At 41.7% G+C, this 25010-nt stretch overlaps 1 protein-coding gene across 1 annotated transcript in view; it reads left to right on the top strand.

The window, feature by feature from the left end:
- Positions 1-25010, top strand: part of LAMA4 (laminin subunit alpha 4) — a 79352-nt gene that overhangs the window by 6171 nt on the left and 48171 nt on the right. Inside the window, exons 2-6 of the mRNA XM_028723210.2 lie at positions 14978-15079; positions 16901-17025; positions 20082-20162; positions 21278-21492; positions 24231-24326. Coding sequence (XP_028579043.2) covers positions 14978-15079; positions 16901-17025; positions 20082-20162; positions 21278-21492; positions 24231-24326 — 619 coding nt within the window. The remainder of the gene's footprint in view (positions 1-14977; positions 15080-16900; positions 17026-20081; positions 20163-21277; positions 21493-24230; positions 24327-25010) is intronic.

Genomic DNA, 25010 nt, shown 5'->3' on the forward strand with positions numbered 1-25010 from the left:
AGCAATTCATAGAATGTTCCGAGGTGGACTACAGTTTCTGAAAAACCACTAGGAAAATACAGCACTATATAGTGAAGAAAAGCATATTGAATACATACATAGGCAATTATGGCATGTCAGATGAATGCCACACAGAAATTTTCCTACAAATGATTTGATCATAGACTGTCCATGCTGAAAGCATATTTCATTTGAAATATCTAGTGTGGAATTCTAAACAAAATATACACCTTTATTAGCTAGAAAGGGTTGCTCTTTGATTCTGGTGAAAATATAATATATGCCTGTTAGAGACAAGAAAAGCTGCAGAGAAGAGAAAGATTAAGGAGAACCACCATTAATGTACATCTGTTTCTCTTTTCCCAATGTGATAGTTATTAGTTAAAAGTAAATAATGGGGGGAAATGCAAGAGAGGCAGAGAGTGGTGGATGAGGCCTTCAAGGACATTTAAGCTGTGTCCCACTCCCACAAAGATAGCTCCCCAGCTGTCTGGGAGCCTTGAGGAAGAATGAAGCATTCCCTTAGAAGGGGCCCATTCCTTGAGGGACTCCTCTTGGGCTGAGGAAACTTCTCTGGAGGCTTGGAGCTTGGGTGATTCAACCATTAGGAACATAAATAGTTGGGTGGGCGGTGGGCATATGAATGGCAGGGTGAACTGCCTGACTGGTGCAAAGGTTGTGGGTGTTGCCCTTTGCTTATATAACATGGAAGAGTTATCTGAGGAGGAGTCAGTGGTTTGTTTGTCACCAGTGACATGGGGAAATGTAGTTGTTGAGATGCTGGAAGCCAAATTTAGTTTGCTAGGTGGGAGACTGAGAGCTGAGACCTCCAATGTAGCTTTCCCTAAAATGCTACTGGTTCCACATGGAAGGTTGGCTAGACGGACTCAGGTTTGTAGTCTCAATGTGGATGAGGTATTGGGAAGAGGGGTTTGCATTTGTTAGGCACTGAGAAACATTCTGGGGCAAGCTGGGCCTGTATAAAAGGAACAGGCACCACTTGAACCAGGATGGAACCAGACTGTTGGCACATAAAATCATAAAGGTGTCAGAGCATATTTTAAACCGTTTGAAGGGGAAAGGGCTGAGAAGGCTCCAGTTCAGAATGAATCTCCCCACCTGGGATGAAGATGATAAAGTAGATGAAAATTTAAATGGAGGTGGCAGGTGACTAGGTGTTGTGAATGTAGGAGCACAGGACAGCAATTCAGAGGCGCCAAAGCACTTCAGAACAAAATGCAAACACCAAAGACACTTGAAGAAAGAGACTGCATGCAAGCATTTATATGCTAATGCTAGAAGCTTCTGAGCCCAGATGGGTGAACTGGAACGGAAGCTTGGTCTTGGAGGATGGTATTGATATTTTGGGTATAACAGTAACCTGGTGGAATGGAGAGAACCAGTGGGACATGGTTGTCTCTGGAAATAAGCTCTATAGGAAGGTCAGAGAAGGACATCACAAAGGTGGTGTTGCTCTGTCTGTCACAGAGAGCATTAAGTAGTAAACAGCTCGATAAACATATCAACCCAGTGAATAGCATTTTAGGGATAGTTAGAAAATGAATTGAAGATACAGTGGTGCCCCGCAAGACAAATGCCTCGCAAGACGAAAAACTCGCTAGACGAAAGGGTTTTCCGTTTTTCGAATTTCCCTATGGGCTTGCTTCGCAAGACGAAAAAAATTCTGGGTTTGAATTTCTGTGTGCTGGGTGGCTGGGGGAACAGTTGGGGAGGGGTTTGCAAGAATCTGGAAGCTTGTGTGTGCTTTTTTGAATTTTTATGATTTTCTGTGACCATTGGGCCACTCTGCTGTTTTTTAAAAAAAATTCTGGGTTTGAATTTTGAAATGCTCTTTACAGTATGTGTGACTTTAAAGAGCACTTAATAAACTCTTGTTGTACCAAATTTGGCTTTGTTTGGACTTTTTTTGACCATAGGAATGCATTAATTGATTTTCAATGCATTCCTATGGGATTTCGTGCTTCACAAGACGAAAAATTCGCTAGACGAAAAAACTCGCGGAATGAATTAATTTCGTCTTGCAAGGCACCACTGTACAACGGCCAACATCAAAATGCTATTATACAACTCAGTGGTGCTGAGCTAGATGGGTCATTGGCCTGATCCAATAGGCTCTTATGTTCTTAGCTGGATCAGATTCAGTTAACCTGGTGTGCTAGAAGAAGCCAGTGCAAGGGCTTCTACCTGCCCAATGGGGTTTTCCCCAGTCTCCCCCCCCCCCCAAATGCCGAGAACGGTGCTCAGGGGAAGAGAGAGGAGGTTGTTCCATGTAGCAAGCAGGGATGCTTACGCCGATCAGAAGAGCACAGTGCTGAATTCCTCCACCTGAGACCAAAGTACTCAGGGATGGAGAGCAAGGTGGGAGGCAGGTAGCTTAAAAGTCCACAGATTGTTACAGGTCTTTAATTATATTAAATATGCCATTTATTGAAGGTGCCTACCTGCCTTTTTACATTTCCTTCTTTTATTTCACATCAAAGCTGCTCAACATCTAAGAAACTTGCATGTTTAATTAAATGCAAACCACCCAACTGTCATTTTCTATCTAGTGTGCCCTGTGAACTGATATGAGGAATTGTATATTTACACCTTATATTAATTTTTTTAGCAAGGAAAAGCCCCACCCCAATGCATATAAATAACAACAGAATGACACATTATCAACAGTGTCAAACCTTGCAGGGCACATTGCTATGGATTGCATTTTTTATGATAGCAAGCTTTGGAATTAAACAAATTATGAGGCCAGAAATAATTTATACCCTAGAAATCTTGCAAACAGCAAGCATGTTTTTTCCCCCTTTGTAGGAAAGAATCCCTTTTAAGTTAAGGCTTTGTCTATCTCACTGTATATGGAAAATATGAGTGTGCACTTTTATAGAGAATGCCTAACTGCGAAGTGTTTATACTGGAATCAACCCCATCTCTAAATCACTCTCTGTTGCTGAACGGTATTTTGTTTTGCATTTGAACTAGGAGAGGAGCAGCCATGTGGAAGCTTCGGCAACAGAAGAAAACTAGATTTTACGATAGCAATAGATGATCTGATTTAAAAGCTACCCCCACCCTATATACACACAGAGAGACTTGTGCTTTTTCCTCAACTGCTGTTCAGCTGCATTCAAGTGCTGTGACACACTTCATGATCAGGAAGCAGACTTTGCTCGTAGTACAAATGATAAGCTCATGCTTAATTGATTTGAACAAAGGCAACCTTTTGCCCATTCCCAAGCAGGAAAATTTCCACTGCAGCTTTTATAGAATGCTTGTTGTCATGACCAGGCCTGGCACCCATACTCAGCCAAGCTGGGCATAGGTTGAAAGCCCCAGGGGATCAGAAGGGCTCCTCACCAGTGTGGTGTAGTGGTTAAGAGTGGTAGTCTCATAATCTGGTGAACCAGGTTCACATCTCTGCTCCTCCACATGCAGCTGCTGGGTGACCTTGGGCCAATCACACTTCTTTGAAGTCTCTCAGCCCCACTCACCTCACAGAGTGTTTGTTGTGGGGGGAGGAGGGAAAGGAGAATGTTAACCGCTTTGAGACTCCTTCGGGTAGTGATAAAGTGGGATATCAAATCCAAACTCTTCTTCTTCACCAACCTGACCAAGGAATGTTGACTCTCACCATCCTTCTCACTGAGCCACAGCATGGGTCTTTTGATGTTGGTGTGTGGTAGTGCTGCTTTTGATTGGGAGCATAATTTTGTTTTCCTCTGTGGTTGCTTAATATAACTAAAATGTTGGACACTGCATTTTGGATAAATTAAGATGGTGGGTAGCCACCACTGATGGGAACCAACTTTGGCTCACATTCAAAAGCTTTACTGCCCTCCTGCCCACTGTGCTGAAATGCCATCTGGGGTAGGACAGCAGGGAGGGCAGTTTGAGTGGTGGTGTTGTTACTGCTTTGGCAGCAGCAAAGAAAGTATTATGGCGACATGCATTCATTCATTTATTTATTTCATTTATTTATTTACGGCTATTAGCCCATAAAATATGTACAAACATAAAAGCACAGAGGTATAAAGACCCTCCAACATTTCTCCGATGAAAATAGGGACGTCCCATTCCATAATGATAATTTTAGTATTTACACCCCACACATCTTACTGGGTTGCCCCAGCCACTCTGGGCAGCATAAAAACATAATAAAACATTAAACTTTTTTTTAAAAAAAACCATTCCCTATGAAGTATTGCCTTCAGACAGCTCGGGGGTCAGATAACTCCATACCCTCCAACATTTCTCCAATAAAAATAGGGATATCCGATAGAAAAGTGGGACATTCCAGGATCAAATTAGAAAGCAGGATGGCTTCTCTAAATCAGAGATGTACCTGGAAAATAGGGACACTTGGAGGGTCTGTACATGTGTGGATGTTGGAGTGCGGGGGGCCCACAGGCAGCATTGTGCCTAAAGTGGGCATCAGCTCCACTCATGTGGATAGACTGAACATGTCAGGGAAGGAGCACGATTGTGGTGGCAGACCTTCCTCCTGTCCTTAACATGTTCACCAGTTCTTTTCAACAGAGCCTATGAACATAAAAGCTCTGTGCACCATTGAGAATCCAGGTTTTTCTGGTTCCAAGATTATGCAAATGTGTTCATACAATTTTTGTATGGGTGTATTGATATGTGCAAACAATTTCTATATGGGTATAGGATATGTACAGAAAACCCAAAGAGCTACCTGTTTAGGTATTAGATGATTCATTAGTAATTTTAATAATGGAGATTTGTTTGACTTATGTGAGTGTTTGGTTATCTCCCTTCTTCATTGTAATTGTAATGAAGTTCATATAGAGTAGATAATATGGGCAGCATTCGCCCAACCCCAAGGGCTACCAGTTGCACAATGGGGCTTCCCTCCTCTCTTCTTCCTGAGCACCTTCACACCCCTTGGGGGATTGTGAGTACCCTCAGAACAGCACACAAGGTGAAGGCTTTGTTCAGTCTCACAAGCTGATAAGCTTGCACAGATGGAATGTTCAGTATAGTGTGGTGTTGATTTCCACCCTATGATTATTTGGAATGTCCTGAAGTTGTAAGATATGCCTTTTATATTCCAGTAAAATAGGTCTGATAAAGTAGATTAATAGGTTAATAACCATGAATGCCATTTCACTGGCTAAGAGTTTGCCTATCCAGCGATACTATGATACCCACCTTGAGCATGGTTTTAGCTATGGAAAGATGACATACAAATAAAATTATGTATGTATGTATGTATGTATGTATGTATGTATGTATGTTGTATCAGTATTCCATAGCACATATTTAAATTAAATTATGTACATTATCATCTAACAAGTTCGCTCCTCTTAGACCATTAATCCAGATTCTAAAATTACTTGCCTGAACCACTGGGTGTGTTTAATCATTCCACATAGCGCATGGCATACTGCAGCTGTGAAACAGTAGTAATTTTCATCACCATCAATATACATATTGTGGGATTGTGTTTATTCAGAAAGTACTGGCTTATTTACATTTGACTTTTCAGAACTGAATCCAATGCAGTAAACTGGTTAGTGAGGAAAAGGGGGAAGGGTCTCTAGACAAAAGATATTAGGCACCGGCTGTTCATAATAATAATAAAACACTTTCCAAAGGAAAACTTAGGGCCTCTCTGATGATGAGCCAAGTACAAACAATGTCATTGCGTCAGAAGCAATGAGGTTAGAAATGTGAAATGACATCCAAGCTCTTTTCATCAACAAGGAAAACATTCAATTTAGACAGGGCTGAAAGGTAACCTATAAATAACAAATGTGAATTGCCTGAAATAGAATGGTGAGAAAGTGAAGACTGGAGTTTAATGCTTCACCACCCTGAGCTATGGGGCCTTCCTCTACCTAACAGACCATAACAACAAACAAGCCTCATCACTGCCATGGATGGCTTGGTTACAAGGCATTGCTTTATGGGTCAATTTTGGGGGCCTGTTCCTCTGCAGTAATTTCCCCATAACCACCTTTCTTTTGCAGTCTTTAAAGTCAATGTGAACATGATTCCTCAGAGCAGAACTTATTCATTTACTTCTTCAGTGGTTGTGTAAAGTATCTTGGGAGAAATACCATTTAAGAAACTTCCATAACCACAGCAGAAGTGAACTGGTTATTATTTAAAATGCATGAGTGTCTTGTGCACATACCAAGAAAATTATGCTAGAAGAATACCATATAAGCAAGAATAATAATCAGTTCTCCTTCTTCCTTGAATGGACTTGTGTATGACTAAAGTAGGCATGGCTCGAGATTATTTTTATTCCACAACTTTCAGTATTATATATGACTTTTGTTCTTGATTATCTTTTCTTATTTTCTTTGGTTAACTGGGCTATGGCAATGAGATAATGTAGCTTGTCTTGTAGTGCCCAAGGCAGACGACACAGGAACTGTTCAGGGAGCACCAAATAAGGCAAAACCCCATTCATAAGGGCATTGGGGCCCTGGTGGATCAGGCCAATGGCCCATCTAGTCCTGTATCCTGGTCTCACAGTGGCCAACTTATGTGAAGCCCAGAGACAGAACCTGAGCAAAATAGCACTCTCCCCACCTGTGACTGGTAAAACATAGCTGTCATGAACGTGTCCTGTCCACCATTGAGCAACATATATATCAAGACAATGTTAGAGTTAGATCAGGAATGTGAAACCAGCATATAATGGGTATACAGAATGAATTATAGTTGTACATAAAAGGAAAAACTTGATAGAATCATCATTATGAAATGTAAAGTGTAATGGTTGGAGATGCTATTGTGAAAAAATGAAGGAATGCTTTGAAGACTGACGAACAGAATATAGAAGTGCTGGCAGATGTTCATCCAGATGTCTTGAGGAGGAGGAGCGCTCTGTGTCCTAGGGAAGAATGTATTTGATACAGATGGATCATCCCCCTTAGGTTCCATGTATTTATGATAAAGAATGGGTTGCTGTAAATAATATCAATGAGGAACGACCACTTTCAAAAACAAATAAGCAACAGCATGCAGAAAATAAGTAGTTAAAAGAAGTTAAGATCAGGCTGAGACTGTGCCTTCAGTTTGGCAGTCCCTGCCCTGTAGAACTCCCTGCCAGTTAAGGTTTGGCAGAAATCATTCCTCCCTTCTTTTAAACATCTCCTAAAAACTGTTTTACTCAGATGGGCCTTTGCAATGTGAATACCAACCAGTACAAATTGTTTACTAATCTTTTTGCAAATATTTTTATTTCTCTTCTTGTTGTAATTTTTTAAGCAGTATACTGCCTGACTATATTGTTTTGAAAGTGCAGTCTATAAATATTTTTATAAATTAATATGTGTAGAATGTATGGTTAAAAAGAAAGAAAGAATAGAGGAGCAACAGAGGTCTTGAAATTTAAGCCACAAGATGAAGAAATATCAGAACAGTTGGGAGTAGTTATTATAGCTCTTGTTGTTTTGCAAACTGTTTCCCATCAATCTCCTGAAGAACTGAGTCTTTGTGTTTGTGTTTGCAAAACTGCACTTCTGGACTCCTTGTACTGGTTGGAAATTGAGACAGCTGCTACTTTGGTCAAGATGTGATGGTATTTTGAAATGGTGCAGCATCCATGAGAATAACAAGAAAGGCACACAACACAAACTATTCATATCCTTTAAGAGATGCTAAGAAGTCTCCATTTTTTCTTTTGTACAAATAGTGTTTGATGCTGTCCAGAGCATGAACTTTGTGGTTAGTTAGTCCTTTCTAACCAATAGTTTGGGGTCAATGCCACACTAAGATAACTCTGGAACTTTCATTTAATTTGGCACATTGAGGATTATATGATGACCTCACAACCACCATCTTCCCAGCGGTGGGAGAAACCCCAAAATGAAATGAGCAGGAATGATGGTATGGTGGGGTGGGGGTATGAAGCCACCCTCCCAACAGTGGCATCAGTGTTGCTTACTGAGACATTGCAGCAATGTTGAGGCTCAGTGGGCACACTGATAGATGCTCCAATCTGGTGCTCCCACCAGTGGGCACCCACATACGCCTGTCCTCTCCCTGCTCTCCTCCCTCCCCCTCCCCCACACACACCGTGCCAGTTGTTCCTGATAATAAGGACATGGTTCCAGTCCATTGTTTTAAATCTGTCCATGTAATTAGACCTTCAGAGCATCCTCCATGATGTGGAAGATCTAGAGACCAGTAAGGGGGGGAAAGATTCATTGTCTATGTGGACAATCAAGTTCAGGTCACTGAGATGTCAAAAAAACTTCAGTACAGCAAATGTGTCAATGGTTATATGAAAAATCTGACTGAAGTCATCATGGGTACTACTAAGACTGATATATTACTGCATGTCCCTGGTGGTAAAGTAATGCAACCAGTTCCTTCCAGATCCCTAATACTGCAGTTGCCTCATAAGTATGCTCTACCAAGTATTGTAGTTAGTGAGCTTCTTTATTACTGTAGTGACCTTCTTGTGCTGTTACATGCATTTCTTTTCTTGCATGTATTTTTAACTTTCAAAATGAAATTTCATGGTGAAAATTGGTGGTTACCAAAGTACAGTGTGGCAAAACTGCACAAATCATGTATGCTGTAGTTTAAGAACTGATATGTGTCCTCCAGAAAGAAAGAAACAAGGTAATCTGTATTTCCCCAGCGGAAGGTGCCAAAGCCTCAAATGTGGTATTTCTGGAATATTGTAGAATATTGAAGAACCTCAAGAAGAAACTCTATGAGAGCAAGGCTGCTTACATGTTACACTGAACACAGGTGCAAGCGTCTCCACAGATGTACATTTAAAGAGTGTACAGCTCAACTATCATGTACCCTATACACTCCCTGATTGTGAAGAACTGTACAAGTGTACAAGTGAACTATCTATGTACACAAATTGTGCACTCATTGAATGTGATGTGTGTGTATATCTATCTTGCTATATATCGCTTTAGTCATCTCGCAGTGATGTGCCAGTAACCTGTTTGATATACTTTGTGAAGCACTGCTGATGTTGTAGTTTAAAGATGAGACACCTTCTTTGTGGCTGCAAATCTCATTTCTGGGCATGGAAGTTCAAGCAGAATGAATGAATGAATGAATTTCACAAAAGTTATTCCACAATTAAAGTCAAACAGTCCCATAAACCTTATGTTGATGGGATTAGTTGTCTAGTTTAGACCAGGTGTTGTGGTATGGAATGAAGAACAGAAAATCATGTTTAAGAAGCGTAGCCCCTTTGTATATCATGGCAAAAGCAGAAATCGAGAAACAAAACACCAGAAGCATCTTGAGGAAGAAGGTAGACAATGTATCAGGAAATGCTTTGCTCCCCACGTTTTAGAACCCTGATTTTCCATGGATACAAACAGCTCCCTGCTTCCACATGTTGAAAGGGAACACAGATTGAGCAGAGGGGATGCAGAGCTAGCATGCTCATCCTCACTGACTACTAACAGCAACAACTGAAGAGGCTTTAAGTTGTTACGTTATGTGGTTATCATTTAATTGCTGCTAGAACTGGGCTAGGGTGTGGGTGTAATTTGTTAATTCCAATATTGTTCACAGAATGGGCTTTATTCCAGACTCCAAATCTGGATATAATTAGTACATCCCTTGTACTGCGCACTCCACTGTCTCTCAAGACAGATGGATGCCAACAAAAATGTACTGAAGGCACAAATTTCTTACATGTGCTGCTGTATTATTATCATTTTAAATATGATGTATCAATAAACTGTTGCTGGCACGGGGAGCCCCACAAGGGCGCTCCTCTGCTGCTTTAACATGAAGTGGACATAATGGGTGGGGAAAGCCTGAGCTGAGAATTGAATTTAGAACTGCTTGCACTGACCTTACCATAAAGTGAGCATTTTATCACTTGTTATACAATGCAATGTAAGAGAGCCGATGTTCAAAATCTTTTTCACAGAACAAAACGGGATGGGAGGAATTTTTCCCCCTTTGCCTTTGGGAAGGAAATGTGCTTGGCTTATGATTTGTTTGAAAGAACCAAAAGAAAAAGTATCTTAATAAGCTAGTCATGTTACCATAAAAGCAGATATGCAGAGGAAAAAGATTTTCTTTCCATTACACAGTCTTCCTTTTCCAACAAAATAGAAAGCAGCTGCTATGTCTTATTCCTTTGAATCCATTTAGTCATTTAGAGTTCTGAGCTTTAATTGACTCTAAATGGAGAGAATTTCTTCTGCGGCGGAATTAGAATATAGAAACTTTGTGGTGCATTCATATGGGGTCTTCCAATGATAGCAAAGGTTCCCTCTATGAAGTGCTTGATCTCGCCCCACCAATTGCGAGACATTTGTGTGCATGTGGATAAGGATTACGTGCCATTGGCTCTACGGTGGTCATGTTCATTCTTCACCAATGTGGTGCTGTCAAACTACAACTCCTGTCATCCTTGGCTATTGGTCATGCTGGCTGGGACTGGTGGGATTTAGAGTTGAACAAGATCTGGACATTGGTTACCCCTGCAGTAATGACTTACCTGAAAATGATATTTTGTTCCCTTCCATTGTTGTACCAAAAGGTAACCAAAGCATATACCCTGAGCCTGTTTTTCATTTTACTAACCTATTTATTACATGGATTAAATGCTTACAAAGAGCTCAGAGTAGCTTTCATAAGGTCCTTGGGCAGCTTCCCAAGCTAGATTTTATTAGTTTCAACAGTAGAACTGGATGAGATGCATTCCAATTTTTAAAAGCAATTTCTAACAGCAATTTAATAGCATAAGAACATAAAGAAAGTCCTGTTGGATCAGGCAAAAGTCCCATCTGGTCCAGTATCCTGTTCTCACAGTGGCCAACCAGATGTTCCTAGGAAGCAGGAGCTGTTGTACAGTAGGGCTGTCCCTACTTGCAGTTCCCAGAAACTGGTATTCAGTGGAAATTAAATTACTAGTATTAAAGAAGGTTCTATTGGGGCAACCACAGTCAGCCACCAGCATGCATCTCTATAATATAACATGATGTACCATTTCAAGAACCCTGGCTCAGATGTATTCATTCCACAGGAAAAATACTACCAAACCATGTGCTCATGGTGGTGATCTGCTTACTCTTTTTTCAGTGATAAAACAGAAGGACCAAGGAATATGTTCTTTGAACTTTCTACTCTGTGACCTGTCCTGAAGAGGAGGAGCATGCTGGCAGAATTTATAGGAAGGAGATGCAATTGGTTTCATATATTTCATATATGTTCCATACATTAGTTCATATATTTTGCTAGAGACTGTAGCCCAAACAGAAAATATAGTTTGTATAAAGTTAATGCAAAGCCATGCCTTGCATAACAGAAGTCCTATGGAAGCTGCTCTTCCAGGGTTCCACTCAGTGTGGCCCTAGTAGGATTAGACTGGAGGCAAACACGTTAGAGCAAGTGATGGCAAGGCTATGTCCCATGCCAGCCCATCCCACAGCTTTCTGCTATAGCTTCCATGGCCAATGACAAATTTTACAGCTTGAGCAATACTGCTTTTAAGCAGCGTCTTTTGGGACTCTTCACTTTAGACCAAGAGGCTGAGACAGGGATTCAGATCTGACAACAGGTTTGTTTGACTTGAAGCGACACATATAATGTTTGTAGACATACTGTATATAAGGGCTCAGTATCTCACCGTTGAACAAAATGTGCTTTTTATTGTCAGTTTGAGAATATCATCTATTTTAGTGGCTAGTTTTGAGCACTATATGATTTTATTGTGCATATCAGCTCAGAAGTAATCCCACTGAACTGAATGGAGCCATTCAAGCCCAGGATAAAACACAGTACTGCCAGAGCGCTCAGCCCTTCCCCTGGATGTGTGTTGGAATTTCTGTAAGTTAGACCCACCTTTCATTTTGAGTGCAACAAGCGAAGGGTAAACAAAAACAGCACTACTGCAATCAGTTGATGTTGTCAGATAGTATGGCTGGGGGTAGAAGTTCAATTCACTTCACATTTAAAGGCAAACTTACCTTTCTGGGACTATATATAATTTGCATATCTAGTAATTCTTTGGGACTTTTCTCACCAATCCTTAGGTAGATGTGAACTGAAGTTTCTCAGAGTACATTCTCCTGAGAAAATGTTTGAATTTTTTCTCTCTTTTTCTACTCCCCCCTTCCAAAAAAAGGTTGCTTTGCATTCCCCCCCTCAAGTATTTTCCACCATTTTTTAAAAATTGTGATGGCTGCCGTTTTCTTCCCACAGTGCCCCAGAATGATGCCAAATCACTTGCTGCTGCAGCAGCAAAAAAATAAAAAATAAGTAAAGGCACAAGCCATAGGAAAGAAAGGAAGAAGCTATGCTACTGCCACTTGTATGGGGATTCTGATAGGGCAGGGATAGTCAGTGTGATGGTGTCTACATGCTATTGAACTTCAACTCCCATCAGCCCCAGCCCGTATAGCCAATGATCAGGGATGATAGGTATCACATTGGCTACCCCTTTGTTAGGCCATAAGGCACTGTTAATCCTTTGTCACACTTTAAGGTAAAGGTAAAGGTACCCCTGCCCGTACGGGCCAGTCTTGCCAGACTCTGGGGTTGTGCGCCCATCTCACTCAAGAGGCCGGGGGCCAGCGCTGTCCGGAGACACTTCCGGGTCACGTGGCCAGCGTGACATCGCTGCTCTGGCGAGCCAGAGCCGCACACAGAAACGCCGTTTACCTTCCCGCTAGAAAGCGGTCCCTATTTATCTACTTGCACCCGGGGGTGCTTTCAAACTGCTAGGTTGGCAGGCGCTGTGACCGAGTAACGGGAGCGCACCCCGCCGCGGGGATTCGAACCGCCGACCTTCGATCGGCAAGCCCTAGGCGCTGAGGCTTTTACCCACAGCGCCACCCGTGTCCCTTTGTCACACTTTACTTTTCTTTTAAAAAAGAAGAACTTTCCAGCTCACACACATCCTGTTTTAGGCGGGTTTGCTTTGTTTCTGCTTTGACCATGACACTTCCTTTCCTTTTTATATCATGTTTTGTTATCTCTACGCTGACAGCTTTACGCTATGCCATTAATACTGGCTAATGCAGGATAAAGAAGCAAAAAGGGAAGAGGAAGTAATATCACTTATTGTCTGATTTAGGCATAGCAAAATGCCCAAAGGAAGAAAACAATCATTGCTTTGGCATTATGGGACTGCAGATGTACTATTCTGTCTTCCAACAAAAAATGCAGGTGTCAAAACAACTTAAAATATGTTTCTGGGATTAGTAAAACAACTGTTGAATAAACATGCTTTCTCATTTGTAGACTGGAAAAAGAATCCCAACCCCCCGGGCTTGAACCGACCTCCAGAGCCAATAAGTGTTTTAATCCTAAAGAAACAATTGAAATACAGGCTTGATATTTCAGCCCACCAACTGTTTCCAAAGTTCAGATACAGGCCAGGGAATGGAGAGGTGGGTTAATTGTTGTCCATGCAATGAAGAAAGCCAAGGGCAGTTTGCCAGTTTGATTCAATTCCAGACCTGCATACACACACCAATCAGTTCTTTTATGCACCAAGGAACATTAAGTAAGGCAAATAATTCGGCCAGCCAGATGCTCTGATGATGAGCTTTTTTAGTACTAGAGGCGTAATGGAACATCACTGGTTTGTCTCAAGAAATAAAGACAAAGATAATGACGATAGCAGCCTCAGAGAAAGATAGCATTCTGGACCTGATATTCAGAACTCAATAAGCTTCAACAGAACTCTTCTGCTTTCATCCATTGCAAGGAAAGAGTCATGCTTCTTGTGATCAGTAGTCAACGCAACAACATCAAGAGCAGGTCTGGGGAATCCATATACTGTTGGACTACTGCTCCCATCATCCATGGCCATCACGCATCCTGACTGGGACTAATGGGAATTAGACTGTGTACATATTACCAGCTTAAATGGCAACAGGGTGGCTCTTTTTCTCTATTTCAATTAAAGCTTGTTTGGAGTGGGGGTGATGATCGAAGTACCGTATTTCATAAGAAATGGCAGGATAGATATGGATTGTGGTTCACATTGTGTGTATACTTCTTCCCAAACCAGCAATCAGAGCACACTGGATGCAGAGTAAACAGGAGTGTGTACACAGCCTAAAACTACAATAACTTCTGGAAGACCACATGCTCCCCATTCCTGATATACAAAGAGAGAGAAAGAGAGCTGATAATTTGTGTGTATGATCCTAAACAGCTCTATGCCTGTATTCATGGGTTTTATTGGTTATCGCATAATGTCACCACCCAACTCCTGAAGTCAGTTCTTCCCCTGATATTTTCCTTCACAACCTGCTAAACTGTAAATGTCACCTGAAAGCTATTATTAATGGATACAAATAGCCTACATTCGGATTAGCTCTGCACCCCTGGCTTGTCACTTTCCATATCTTCTCCCATTGTATCCTTATTTACATGATACTGAATCTGAAAGCCTGTTAATCTTCTCACTAATTGGTCATGGAAGTACAAAAATGTCTATTATCTGAAGCTCTGTTATCTGAAATGTCCAGTAATAAGGTCTATTAGAGGCCTGGCTGGTAAAATCCAGTGCACACCCTACCTCATTTCTTTCCCTTGTAAACCTCCTCACAAGTCTCTTCTTCTCTGCCCTTCTCTCAGCACCAACTCAACCATCTGCTCCTCCATCACCCATCTCTGCAGCTTAGGGATAAGAGCATCAGCTTTGTGTGTAGAAGGTCCCAGGTTCAATCCAGAGCATCTCCAAGTAGGCCGGGGGGAGTATCTGCTCCCTGAAACCTTGGAGTGCCACTGTCAGCCAGTGTAGACAATAATAAGCTAGCTGGACCAATGGTCTCACTCAATATCAAGCGGCTTCCTATGTTTTTATGTTGTTGGCCTGCCTTGTAGTTCCTATAACAAAGGGTTACAAAAATGCAAGGTTGTTTTAGCAACAAAAACAACACACACACAATCCAAAACCCTTAATAACCTGTGTGAAACCTCAATCATGTATGCCTACTTAATGTTTTTTTTTTTTCTTGTATTTGTGTTGCAGAGATGCCAGGAAGGGTTTTTCCGAACTTACTCAGGAGACTGCAGCCCATGTGAGTGCAACAACAATGCATACAAGTGCCTTGATGGATCTGGTGTTTGTCTGGTAAGTAGCCTTTTCTGATTACTTGCAGCACAATCCTAGCCATGTCTACTTAGAATTAAGACCTACTGAATGCAGTGAGGCTTAGTCCCAGGTAAGTGGATGCATATTTCGTCAAAAGTAATAATGAATGGTATCTGACTGAAAAGGCAGATCATTAACAGGCCTTCCTCCGTTCTTGATAAAACCTTGTTCTTGCTCTTTGCCTGAGGCTGAACAAATAGAGCTGGTGAAGTGACACAGGTGGGACTCTAGCCTCCTCCCTCCCCCTCTCCAAGGCAGCAACCCACTGTGCTGGAATGCCAAGAGAGCAATAGAAAGCTACCTCAGTGGCTGCTGCTGATTGCACCTGAAACAAGCAGGCTAGCTTAGGGAATGTCAGGCAGGCATTCTCCAATACATTGTCACTTCTTCCCACTCTCCGGTATCTGGTGCCTGAGGCAATTGTTTTGCTCTGCTTAATGTCGGGTTGACCCTGATTCTCACAGATAATTGAGCTTTGTCACAGGAGTTTTGTCACTGGTACTGCCTTTAGCAGCAATAGGCACAGGTGTCACACAGCTATTAGTTGGAAGGCTTGAACATGACACTCAGGGAACATTTGTGGCATGGATATGTATTACAGTAGCAAACACATAAAATTCTGCTCTGCGCTTTCAAATGACTAAAATGCAAAGTGATGTATAAAGTCTCTACAAACTGCAAATAAGTTCTTAAAAAACAAAAATACTAAAAGCTTTCACTAAAGGTAAAGGACCCCTGGATGGCTAAGTTCAGTCAAAGGTGACTATGTGGTGTGGCGCTCATCTTGCTTTTCAGGCCAAGGGAGCCAGCGTTTGTCCACAGACAGCTTTCTGTGTCATGTGGCCAGCATGACTAAACCACTACTGGTGCACAGAGGATCGTGAGAAGTGCCAGAGCTCATGGAAACACCATGAACTTCCCACTGCAGCAGTACCTAATTATCTACTTGCACTGGGATGCTTTCAAACTGCTAGGTTGGCAGAAACTGGGACAGAGCAACGGGAGCTCACCCCGTGGCACAGATTCGAACTGCAAATCTTCCGATCGGCAAGCCCAAGAGGCTGAGTGGTTTAGACCACAGCACTACCCGCATTCCCTTATCACTAAACCATGTTGCTTTGTTGAAATTAGAGGGTTTTTAAAAGATCATTTTCTTCTCTTTCATTTTCTGAAGGCTGCAACAATGTTATGCACCACTCTGTTAAGAATAATGAATATGCAAATTCTTAATAAAGTGACTAACACCAACCTTTCAATCACTGCTAACCTGCAGTTTTCACTGAGACTCCCTTTCAATCATTATTTTACAAAGAAGGACCAGACTTCTCATACCAGTATGCGTCCTCTTTGAAACGTAATAACAATTGTAGGTTCACCGGAATATACAACAGTGACCAGTCTTGAATGAGGAGATATAAATAAAAGGGATTGTTTATTGGACAATTCTGAATGCTAACAACTTCTTTTACTGTAGGAGATACAAAAGTTGTACAGAGTGAGTCAGAACTGCCTCCAGATATATGCCTCCAGAGATAGCGTTGCTCTTGTACGCTGTTTTGTCAAAAAATTCTCTGGCAGTCTAGCATTACTGTTCAAAAGATCTCCATTGGCACTGCACTGCCAATTCGAAGCCCTTTCAGTTTACTCAGTCGATTCCTGGAAGGTTTTGGTAAAGGGCAAAGGTTTTCTCATTCTGCTTGCCAAGGACGTTTATTTTAATGCTTTCTGCTAGGCATGAATTCAAAGTTCCTTCCTTTGATGTTCACAAGTGTCCTCCTCCTTCTTTCTATTTAATTGCAGGATTGTCAAAGAAACACAACCGGAGACCACTGTGAACAATGTCCAGATGGCTACCTGGGAGATGTCACCAGAGGAGCACCCAGCTTCTGCCAACCTTGCCCTTGTCCCTTGCCACTGGTTGCCAAGTATGCTCAATCGATTTATGTTATTGGTTCCAGCAGCTGTTCTCCCTGCTGCTAAGTCATCTTATGGCCAGATTCCATGAGACTTTCTAAGGGAAGGGAGAAATGACAAAAGAACAAGTAATTTTGACCTATCTGCTTTTACTGTCAGCTTGGGAAAATCCAATCGCTTTTCCTTTTTTTATTATTATTACTTCTCCAGTCACGCCGGCAATTCCAACAAGCACACAAAGAAGTACAATTCATTTGATTATCTCCGAATCCCCTTTTCTTTTAAAACTTTGAACTATGTGATGGCTTGTACATTGGCATTGCTGATAGATGGGGGATCAGATGCACAGCTTTGACATGTCTAATCCCTCCAGTTTGGACTCCTGTCCAAACACAACTGGTGGGCGCCATTTTGAGCCCTGTTGTGATATGACATCGGCTGGTTCCCCATTTACCTCTTTAGTAGAATTTAGTAGATTCAGTCCTCACCCTCTCCAATGAAAGAGCTTGTGTAGAAGGGATAAGAAAGATCCCTGCATAAGTCAGTGGATTACTGTTACCTATCAGAGTAGACAATTCTGTACCAGATGGACCAATGTTCTAGTGACCTAAAATAAAGCACCCCTGCTTATCATAGGTATATGTTACTTACAGCAAATCTCCATAATTAGAGCATGGGCATAACATGATGCATGCATTCACCAAAAGCAGTGGAAGATACATAAAGCTGTGTGCATAAATGACAGAATCTATGTAGTCTATGAATGGTTAATATGCACATTTCCTGGTAATTCTGGGCAATTCTATTGCTTTAATATATTCATATCCACTTATCACTGTTTTATATTATTGTGCAGTATGGCTGGTTATGCAGATACTCTATAAAATTAGCCTTTCTAGGCAATGGTAAGGCCTGTCCCTGACCTTCACACATTCACTACATTGTGTGTACCACCCATTGGGAGCCTTGCAAAATACAAGGTTCCGCAAACAGCAACAACATTTATTACAGTGGTGAAGCTGCTTTTCAGCAATATATCAAGTCTAGCCATTCAGAAGCCCTTGGTCTTTATGTGGCATGCCAATGCACATAAGCAAGCTCTTGATAAATCCTTGTTCCTGCCTCCTGCCTGGAGCTGAAAAAACAGAGGATTTGTCAGCTCGGCACAGACAGATGAAGAATTGCATGCAAATGGATGCTGCACATACAATTCCCTTCCGCAGTGTAGCTGTTGGGGCTACATGCTTGTACATCAGCTGACTATGGCAGAGTTTGGGATGCAGTCCTTCATGGAGGTTAAGTCTATCAGTGGGTATGGATCGTGATGGCTGTCTTCTACCTTCACCTAGGAAACTGGGGCAATTGGCAGGCCCCCAGCTGGCCCCAGCCCACCGGCCAGTGTGCCAGGTGATCTCCAGTCCTTGGTGCAGCATCACCGATCTTCAGAAGCTAGGGCACACTACTCGGCAGAGTAAACGCTACGCAACAGAAGTGGCAGGAGAAGTTGTGTGAGCATATTTACAAGAGTTTATTCAGCATACAGCAGGACAAAAGGAAAACATGTCCAATCTCCTTCGTGTCCAAGCAAGACGGCATAAGCAAAAGCTATACACAAATAGAAGTTCCCAGCAAGCTGTGCTGGAGTGTAAACAGACATGTGACATGCAACAATTCCACACATCTGTTCTTAAGGTGGAACGGAATATCTCAACAGGAGGCAGCTGCTGGGAGTGCTTAGAGTGTTGTTGTGCTCAGGTCTTTTTTCAGGCTTCCCAGTAAAAACAGGATGCTAAACAAGATGGACCACTGGCCTGATCCTGTAGGCTTGTTTTATGTCCCCCGGTAATCCCTTCCCAGAAAACGGTGGGTTTTCCGTTTTTTAGAAGGGACCTGTATGCTGAGCTACAACTACTCCACATGTTCTGTTTCATCACAGCTTAATGGCTTCTCTTCAAAACAAGACTTTCTCTGATAGTAGGAAGTTAAGCAAAACACCCAATTTCTGTCTGCCATTACAAGGGATAGGATTTTAGACTTATTAACTTGTAATTAAAAAAGAGTAATTAAAAAAGAGAGAGCCTAGTTCTCCGGTCAGTTAACTGGGTTTGTAAAGGGTTAAATGATTATAATGATTTATTTCCCTTTCTTCATCCCTTTGTTTTATATGGCGAGGGAAATGGAAGCGGAATCAGATTTCATACCTTGAAAGTGTGAGAGGAGATAGGGCTTGCTCTTCTGCTTGCAACAAAGGAACGAGCCCCATGAATAACATGCCAATGTGTTTACGAAGTCTGACAAATACGGTATCAAAAGCTCTAAGATGGCAGATTCATTATATACACAGTTGTTCTTGGGATTCATCTCTGTGGATTTTATTTCAATATTTTTGTCTGGCCAAACAATTTCCATCCATATCTGATATCCTGGGAACTTGTGGAAGAGTTCTCATTAAAAAGAGCTATCATTTGTTTGGAACAACTGGATACCAGCTGCTCCAAACCCTTGCAAATGTGCTTAGGTTTTTTATTCGCTTGGAATTGTAAGACCACTTTATTATTATTATTATTATTGCTTTTTTGTAATGAAACCTCCTTTTAAAGGCTCAGGAATACTTTTGGCCTGTTACTGTGTCCCAAAGAGCGGTTTCTTAAGAAATTAACCCATTCATGGGGAAAATATCTAAAGCTCTGTTGGGATGGTGTCATTGAAATGTTACAGAAGGAAGTGTATGAGTATTGTTTTTCACAAAAATTGCAAACTGAAAACCTCAAATCTCACTGATGCTATAAATGTCTCCAAACAAGGCAAATAAATGCACTCATTTTAACTCTGGAGAATAATTTCATAGAAAAGCAGATGAAAAAACTGAATGTAAGCCAGAATCCTTGATACTTTTTTTCATTTGTGAGGGAAACAATACACAGACCACATTCTTTCTTTGCCTTCTGTTGATTGACTGATCACAACAGTTCTTTTAAAAAAACACACACAAAACCCACTCCAAAATATTTTAGTGGATGGTGGCATAACCCATAATCTCTGATTTATTTTTTTTATGTATGCTTAGCTTTGCAGTTTCCTGTTACAGAAAAAATGGAGTGGTACGCTGTATGTGCAAAGAAAATTATGCAGGGCCAAACTGTGAAAGGTAAGTACGTTTTCAGGTGCAAACGTTAAGGAACCTTTGTGCCATTTATCTTGACAACATACATTTGGTTTTACAGATACAGATTTTATATTCCCTCCCAGCTTTAAATGGGCAAAGAAAGTCTTTCTGCTGTCAGTGACAGTGACAGACCTGCTTGGATTGAGAATGAGAAAAGCTAGCTGTCATCTGAAGGTTATTATGAGAACTTGTCAGATCTGGAAAAACAGTGCTTCGTTTAGCAAGAAATTCCCCACAACTCATGGAGCTACCGAAATTATCCAGAAATATGAATGAATATGGGAGTCCAAAATGGAAACTCAGGAATTATCTTTCATCCAGGGCTTAAAATTCTTCTTTGGTTTAAATTTTGAATTTTGAAGAACACATCAAAATATCTTGATCCAGCATTGGGTGATGCAGAATTCCTGTTGTGGAAGGGCCCAGTACCTGAAGGCGTACATACCCTCTCTGGAGGTCCCAGTTTGTAGTCTTTTGGCTCATGGGTCCCCATGTTGACAGGTTCAAGACACACCAGCTCAGGGCAAGGCATTATATTGGGTCAGTATCTATCCCCCCTTCACTGCCTGTACATCCACATGGTAGGCACAATCACGTGCACTAACCAGTGTCTGTTCAACATCAGAGTGAGATTTGTGCCACTTCCACTCTAATCTTTGTTAATCCAGCTTGCTTCATAGCCCATAGAAAACCAACGAGCCCATTGGGCTCAACAGTGGCAAAGAGGACACACAAGGCAGTTGTGTCTACTGCCCATCTCATTTGCCATTCCACAGTAAGATGCGAGCTTCAAGAGGATTGTCTGCTTTTTCCACTGGGAAAAAACCTGAACATTCAGGAACCTATCAGGTTCCATCAGTCTCCAAGGGTGGACCATCTGGACAGGTCCAGAATCCCTGCAGGGGAGAATGGCCACCAATCCAAAATTTACCAGATCATGATCAGACCTTGACAATTGGGTGCACAGCACTTCCCTGTCTTCAGACTGCCCCTCACCTTACATTGATTTTGTTGACTTGACCACAGAGAATGCCCCCAAGCAAACGAGTTAACAAGACATTGCCATTAATCAGTGCTGAATTTGTGTTTCCTTCCAGGTGTGCTCCAGGTTACTATGGAAATCCCTTGGTGATTGGCAGTTCCTGTAAAAAATGTGACTGCAGTGGCAATTCCGATCCTAACCTGATCTTTGAGGATTGTGATGAAGTGACAGGCCAGTGTCGCAACTGCATGCGCAACACTACAGGGTTCAACTGTGAACTATGTGCTCCTGGTTATTATGGGGATGCCAGAAATGCTAAAATATGCACAGGTATTTGCTATGTTCATATTAAGCCCATTCATTGGTTTGGGGCCAGAGATCTTTCTATTATTGCCAGTCTGCTTTTTGCAGGTTTATAGAAAGGAAGTTGGCTAATGCTGCTCTGACTGAATGGAAAATGATTCTCCTCAATCTCTTGGCAGCTTTCAGTACTACCAGCTATGGTATCCTTCCAGAATGGCTGTCTGAGGTTCTGTTAACAGGGGTTTCCTCAAATTGAATGGATGGAGTGCAACCTATTCTGGATGGATTTGTGCCATGTCACACCCTGAAGAAGCAGGTGCAGAGCTGGCGAGTGCTTCTGGATCCCTTACGGTCCTTGGAGGTGCCTCTGTGTTGCAGAGTGCCTTCTGTCACTTGTGGATGGTAGCCGAGCCATGACTCTTATCTGGATGTGGATAGCCTTGCTACAGTTACACATTGGTAACTTATAGCTTAGATTACTGCAATGCAGTATATGTGGGGCTGCCTCTGAAGATGGCTTGGAAATTGCAGCTAGTGCAGAACTCAGGAGTCCAGTTGCTGACTAGGCCCAAGCCAGACAGAACATGGATTCTGGCTTAACTGCATTGGATACCAGTTGATTTACATGTCCTATAAAGCCTTGTATTGTTTTTGACCCCAACACTTTTCCCCATATAAACCTACTTGGACTCTAAGACCATCATCAGAGGGTCTGCAGAGGGTGATAATGCAAGAGTGGCCCCATGCAGTGGCTGCCCATTGCCTGGGAATTCTCTCCCCAAGTAGGCTTGCCTGGCTCCAACATTGGTTTAATTTTAGGCCTGTTCTTAGTGTTCACCTTTTAGCTGGATGGGAAAGGATATTGGTATTGATTCTTGGTCCATGTACATTTTAGTATGGTTTTATTGCTTTTGACCAGTTTATTGTATATTTATCTTGTAAGTCACTTTGAGAATGTTTTAATGGATATATTTATTTAATTAATACTACTGCTGTTATTACAGTCATACCTTGGAAGTTGAATGGAATCCATTCCGGAAGTCCGTTCGACTTCCAAAACATTTGGGAACCAAAGTGTGGCTTCTGATAGGCTGCCTATGGGTAAGCAGGGGGCAAGCTAGATTGGGGTAGCCCTCCCAACCCCACAAGCTGTTTGTAGGTTGTTGGTTTCTGTTTTGTTTTTTAAAAAGCACTTACTAGGTCTAATGGGTGACGTGGGTGGCACTGTGGTCTAAACCACTGAGCCTCTTGGGCTTGCCGATCAGAGGGTCGAATCCCCGCAACAGGGTGAGCTCCCCTTGCTTGGTCCCAGCTCCTGCCAACCTAGCAGTTTGAAAGCACGCCAAAAACTGCAAGGTACCACTCCGGTGGAAAGGTAAACAGCGTTTCTGTGCACTGCTCTGGTTTCGGTGTTCCGTTGTGCCAGAAGCGGCTTAGTCATGCTGGCCACATGACCCAGAAAAACTGTCTGTGGACAAACGCCGGCTCCCTTGGCCTATAGAGAAAGATGAGCGTGCAACCCCAGAGTCGTCTGAGACTCGACTTAACTGTCAGGGGTCCTTTACCTTTACCTTTAGGTTTAATGACTTACAAGGTCTAATGACACATCTAGGCTGGCCTTAACAATGCCTTTGGAAAACTTAAAAGAATGGCACAGAGGAAAAATCTTCCCATGTTATTTATTCCCACATCTAATACTTAGAGACCTATAGCCTTGGATGTTTCATTTTGGTGTTGTGGCTAATAACCAGTGAAATACACCAATCACTGCTTTGGAGCTACTTTCAGGTAGAGGCTTCTTTTCCCTTTTTGCCACATTAGCTGCCCCACTTTTTGTGTCATTGCAACTAAGGCAGACTAATATGCTCACATTGCTAACCATAAAAGGCTTCTGTCTGCTTTTCAGTGTTTCATTAGCCATGCAATGTATACATTACATGTCTTTAAAACAAACTACCCCTGGGAACAAAGCTAATTTTAGAAGCCATAATAAGATGAAATGGCCAGAAGGTTTTAACATACTCTGGAAATGCAAACTTTAGAAGAGCACAGAATTTCTAAGTGGTGTGTGATATACTGTGGTTCTTAATCTCTGCAGTAATAAATAACAATTCAAGCAGTGAGAGATTTAAAGGACCGTTATTTTACTTCAGTCATGTATAGCAGTAATATGTGCAATTGTAACAGAAAACATACAGAGATATTCCATTTAAGATCTGCCTCCACCTTCTCTGTTGTAGGTCATTAGGACTGTGCTTTATCATTTTATCACTCAAATGTGATAAAGAAATGCTAAATGGCATTGTTATTACACGACAAAACACCTTTGGAATTCTGGTTTTAAATTTATTCCTCATAAGTAATGTATTTAATGTTACTTAGTTACTTTGAATAGAAATTGTTCAGCTATTGCCTATAGCAGTTTGAATTTTTTAACAGTTCAGTTTTTTTATGAGCAAACGAAAGCACATCAGTTTGGCAGAGATCAAAATATCACATGGGGGCAGTAGCTATGCATGAGAGGCTGAGAACCGGAAAGAGCTCCCAGGAAAGGAGACCGTGTAGAGCTATGAAAATACTGAAAAAGGGGACTCCATGTGAATGGTAGATGAAGACAATGTAAATTCAAGGAAAGGATCAGAAGGGGTGGGGAACCAAGAAGGAGCTAAGAAGAGAAGTTAAGTATTTGGTTGTAGGTTTCCAGTTTTAAACAATTACTATAAAATTCTCTCTCTCTCTCTCTCTCTCTCTCTCTCCTTTCCTAGCATGCAATTGCAGAGGAGGACCTTGTGACCGTCGAACAGGGCAATGCCTAGCAGAACCTCCAATGCCTCCTCCAGTCACAGATTGCCCAGTAATCAGTAAGAATAGCAATTATATGAAACATTGGCTGCGCTGTCAACGTCCTCCAGCTTCCCCCTTTCCAGAGCATCTTTATCTTGAAGGACATACATTGAGGGTTATGGTCTGATTATGTGATTATGCTTATTTCCCTCTGTCCCTTTCCCCCACCCTAAAGAAAAAGATTATGCTAGTGATGCTAGTGACCAGTACTGAGGCAGCCATGAAAACATATCTGAAATAATGTTCAGTAGCGGTGTGGGAGAAAGAGCCAGGACAGCAAATTAGTACTTGGGCCTGTGGTAGATGAATTTAATACTTATCCCAGCCCATTATTTACCATGTGGCACACATTAGTCCTACCCTCCAATCATGTGGCTACTCATTTTGGGGCTGGTCATTCTGAAAAAGGCAGGAAGCTTCTCTGTCCAGTAAAAGTCCTGACAGGCCAAATACAGCCTCTTGTATCAAGGATATCAGGAAAGGAGTCAAGAATCAAGCAGGCCTTCTAAACACAATGATTTTTATTTTTATTTTGCTACATATGCTTCATATGAAGCTATTCATAATTTTAATAATAATAATAATAATAATAATAATAATAATAATAATAATAATAATAGCAGCAGCAGCATATCTGCAATAACCTTCACTTGTTAGCCACTGCACTGACTTTGAACCTCAGTGCTCCCCAGCATACAAAA

The sequence above is a fragment of the Podarcis muralis genome, chromosome 3 (genome assembly GCF_964188315.1).
Source record: "Podarcis muralis chromosome 3, rPodMur119.hap1.1, whole genome shotgun sequence".
Classification (NCBI taxonomy): domain Eukaryota; kingdom Metazoa; phylum Chordata; class Lepidosauria; order Squamata; family Lacertidae; genus Podarcis; species Podarcis muralis.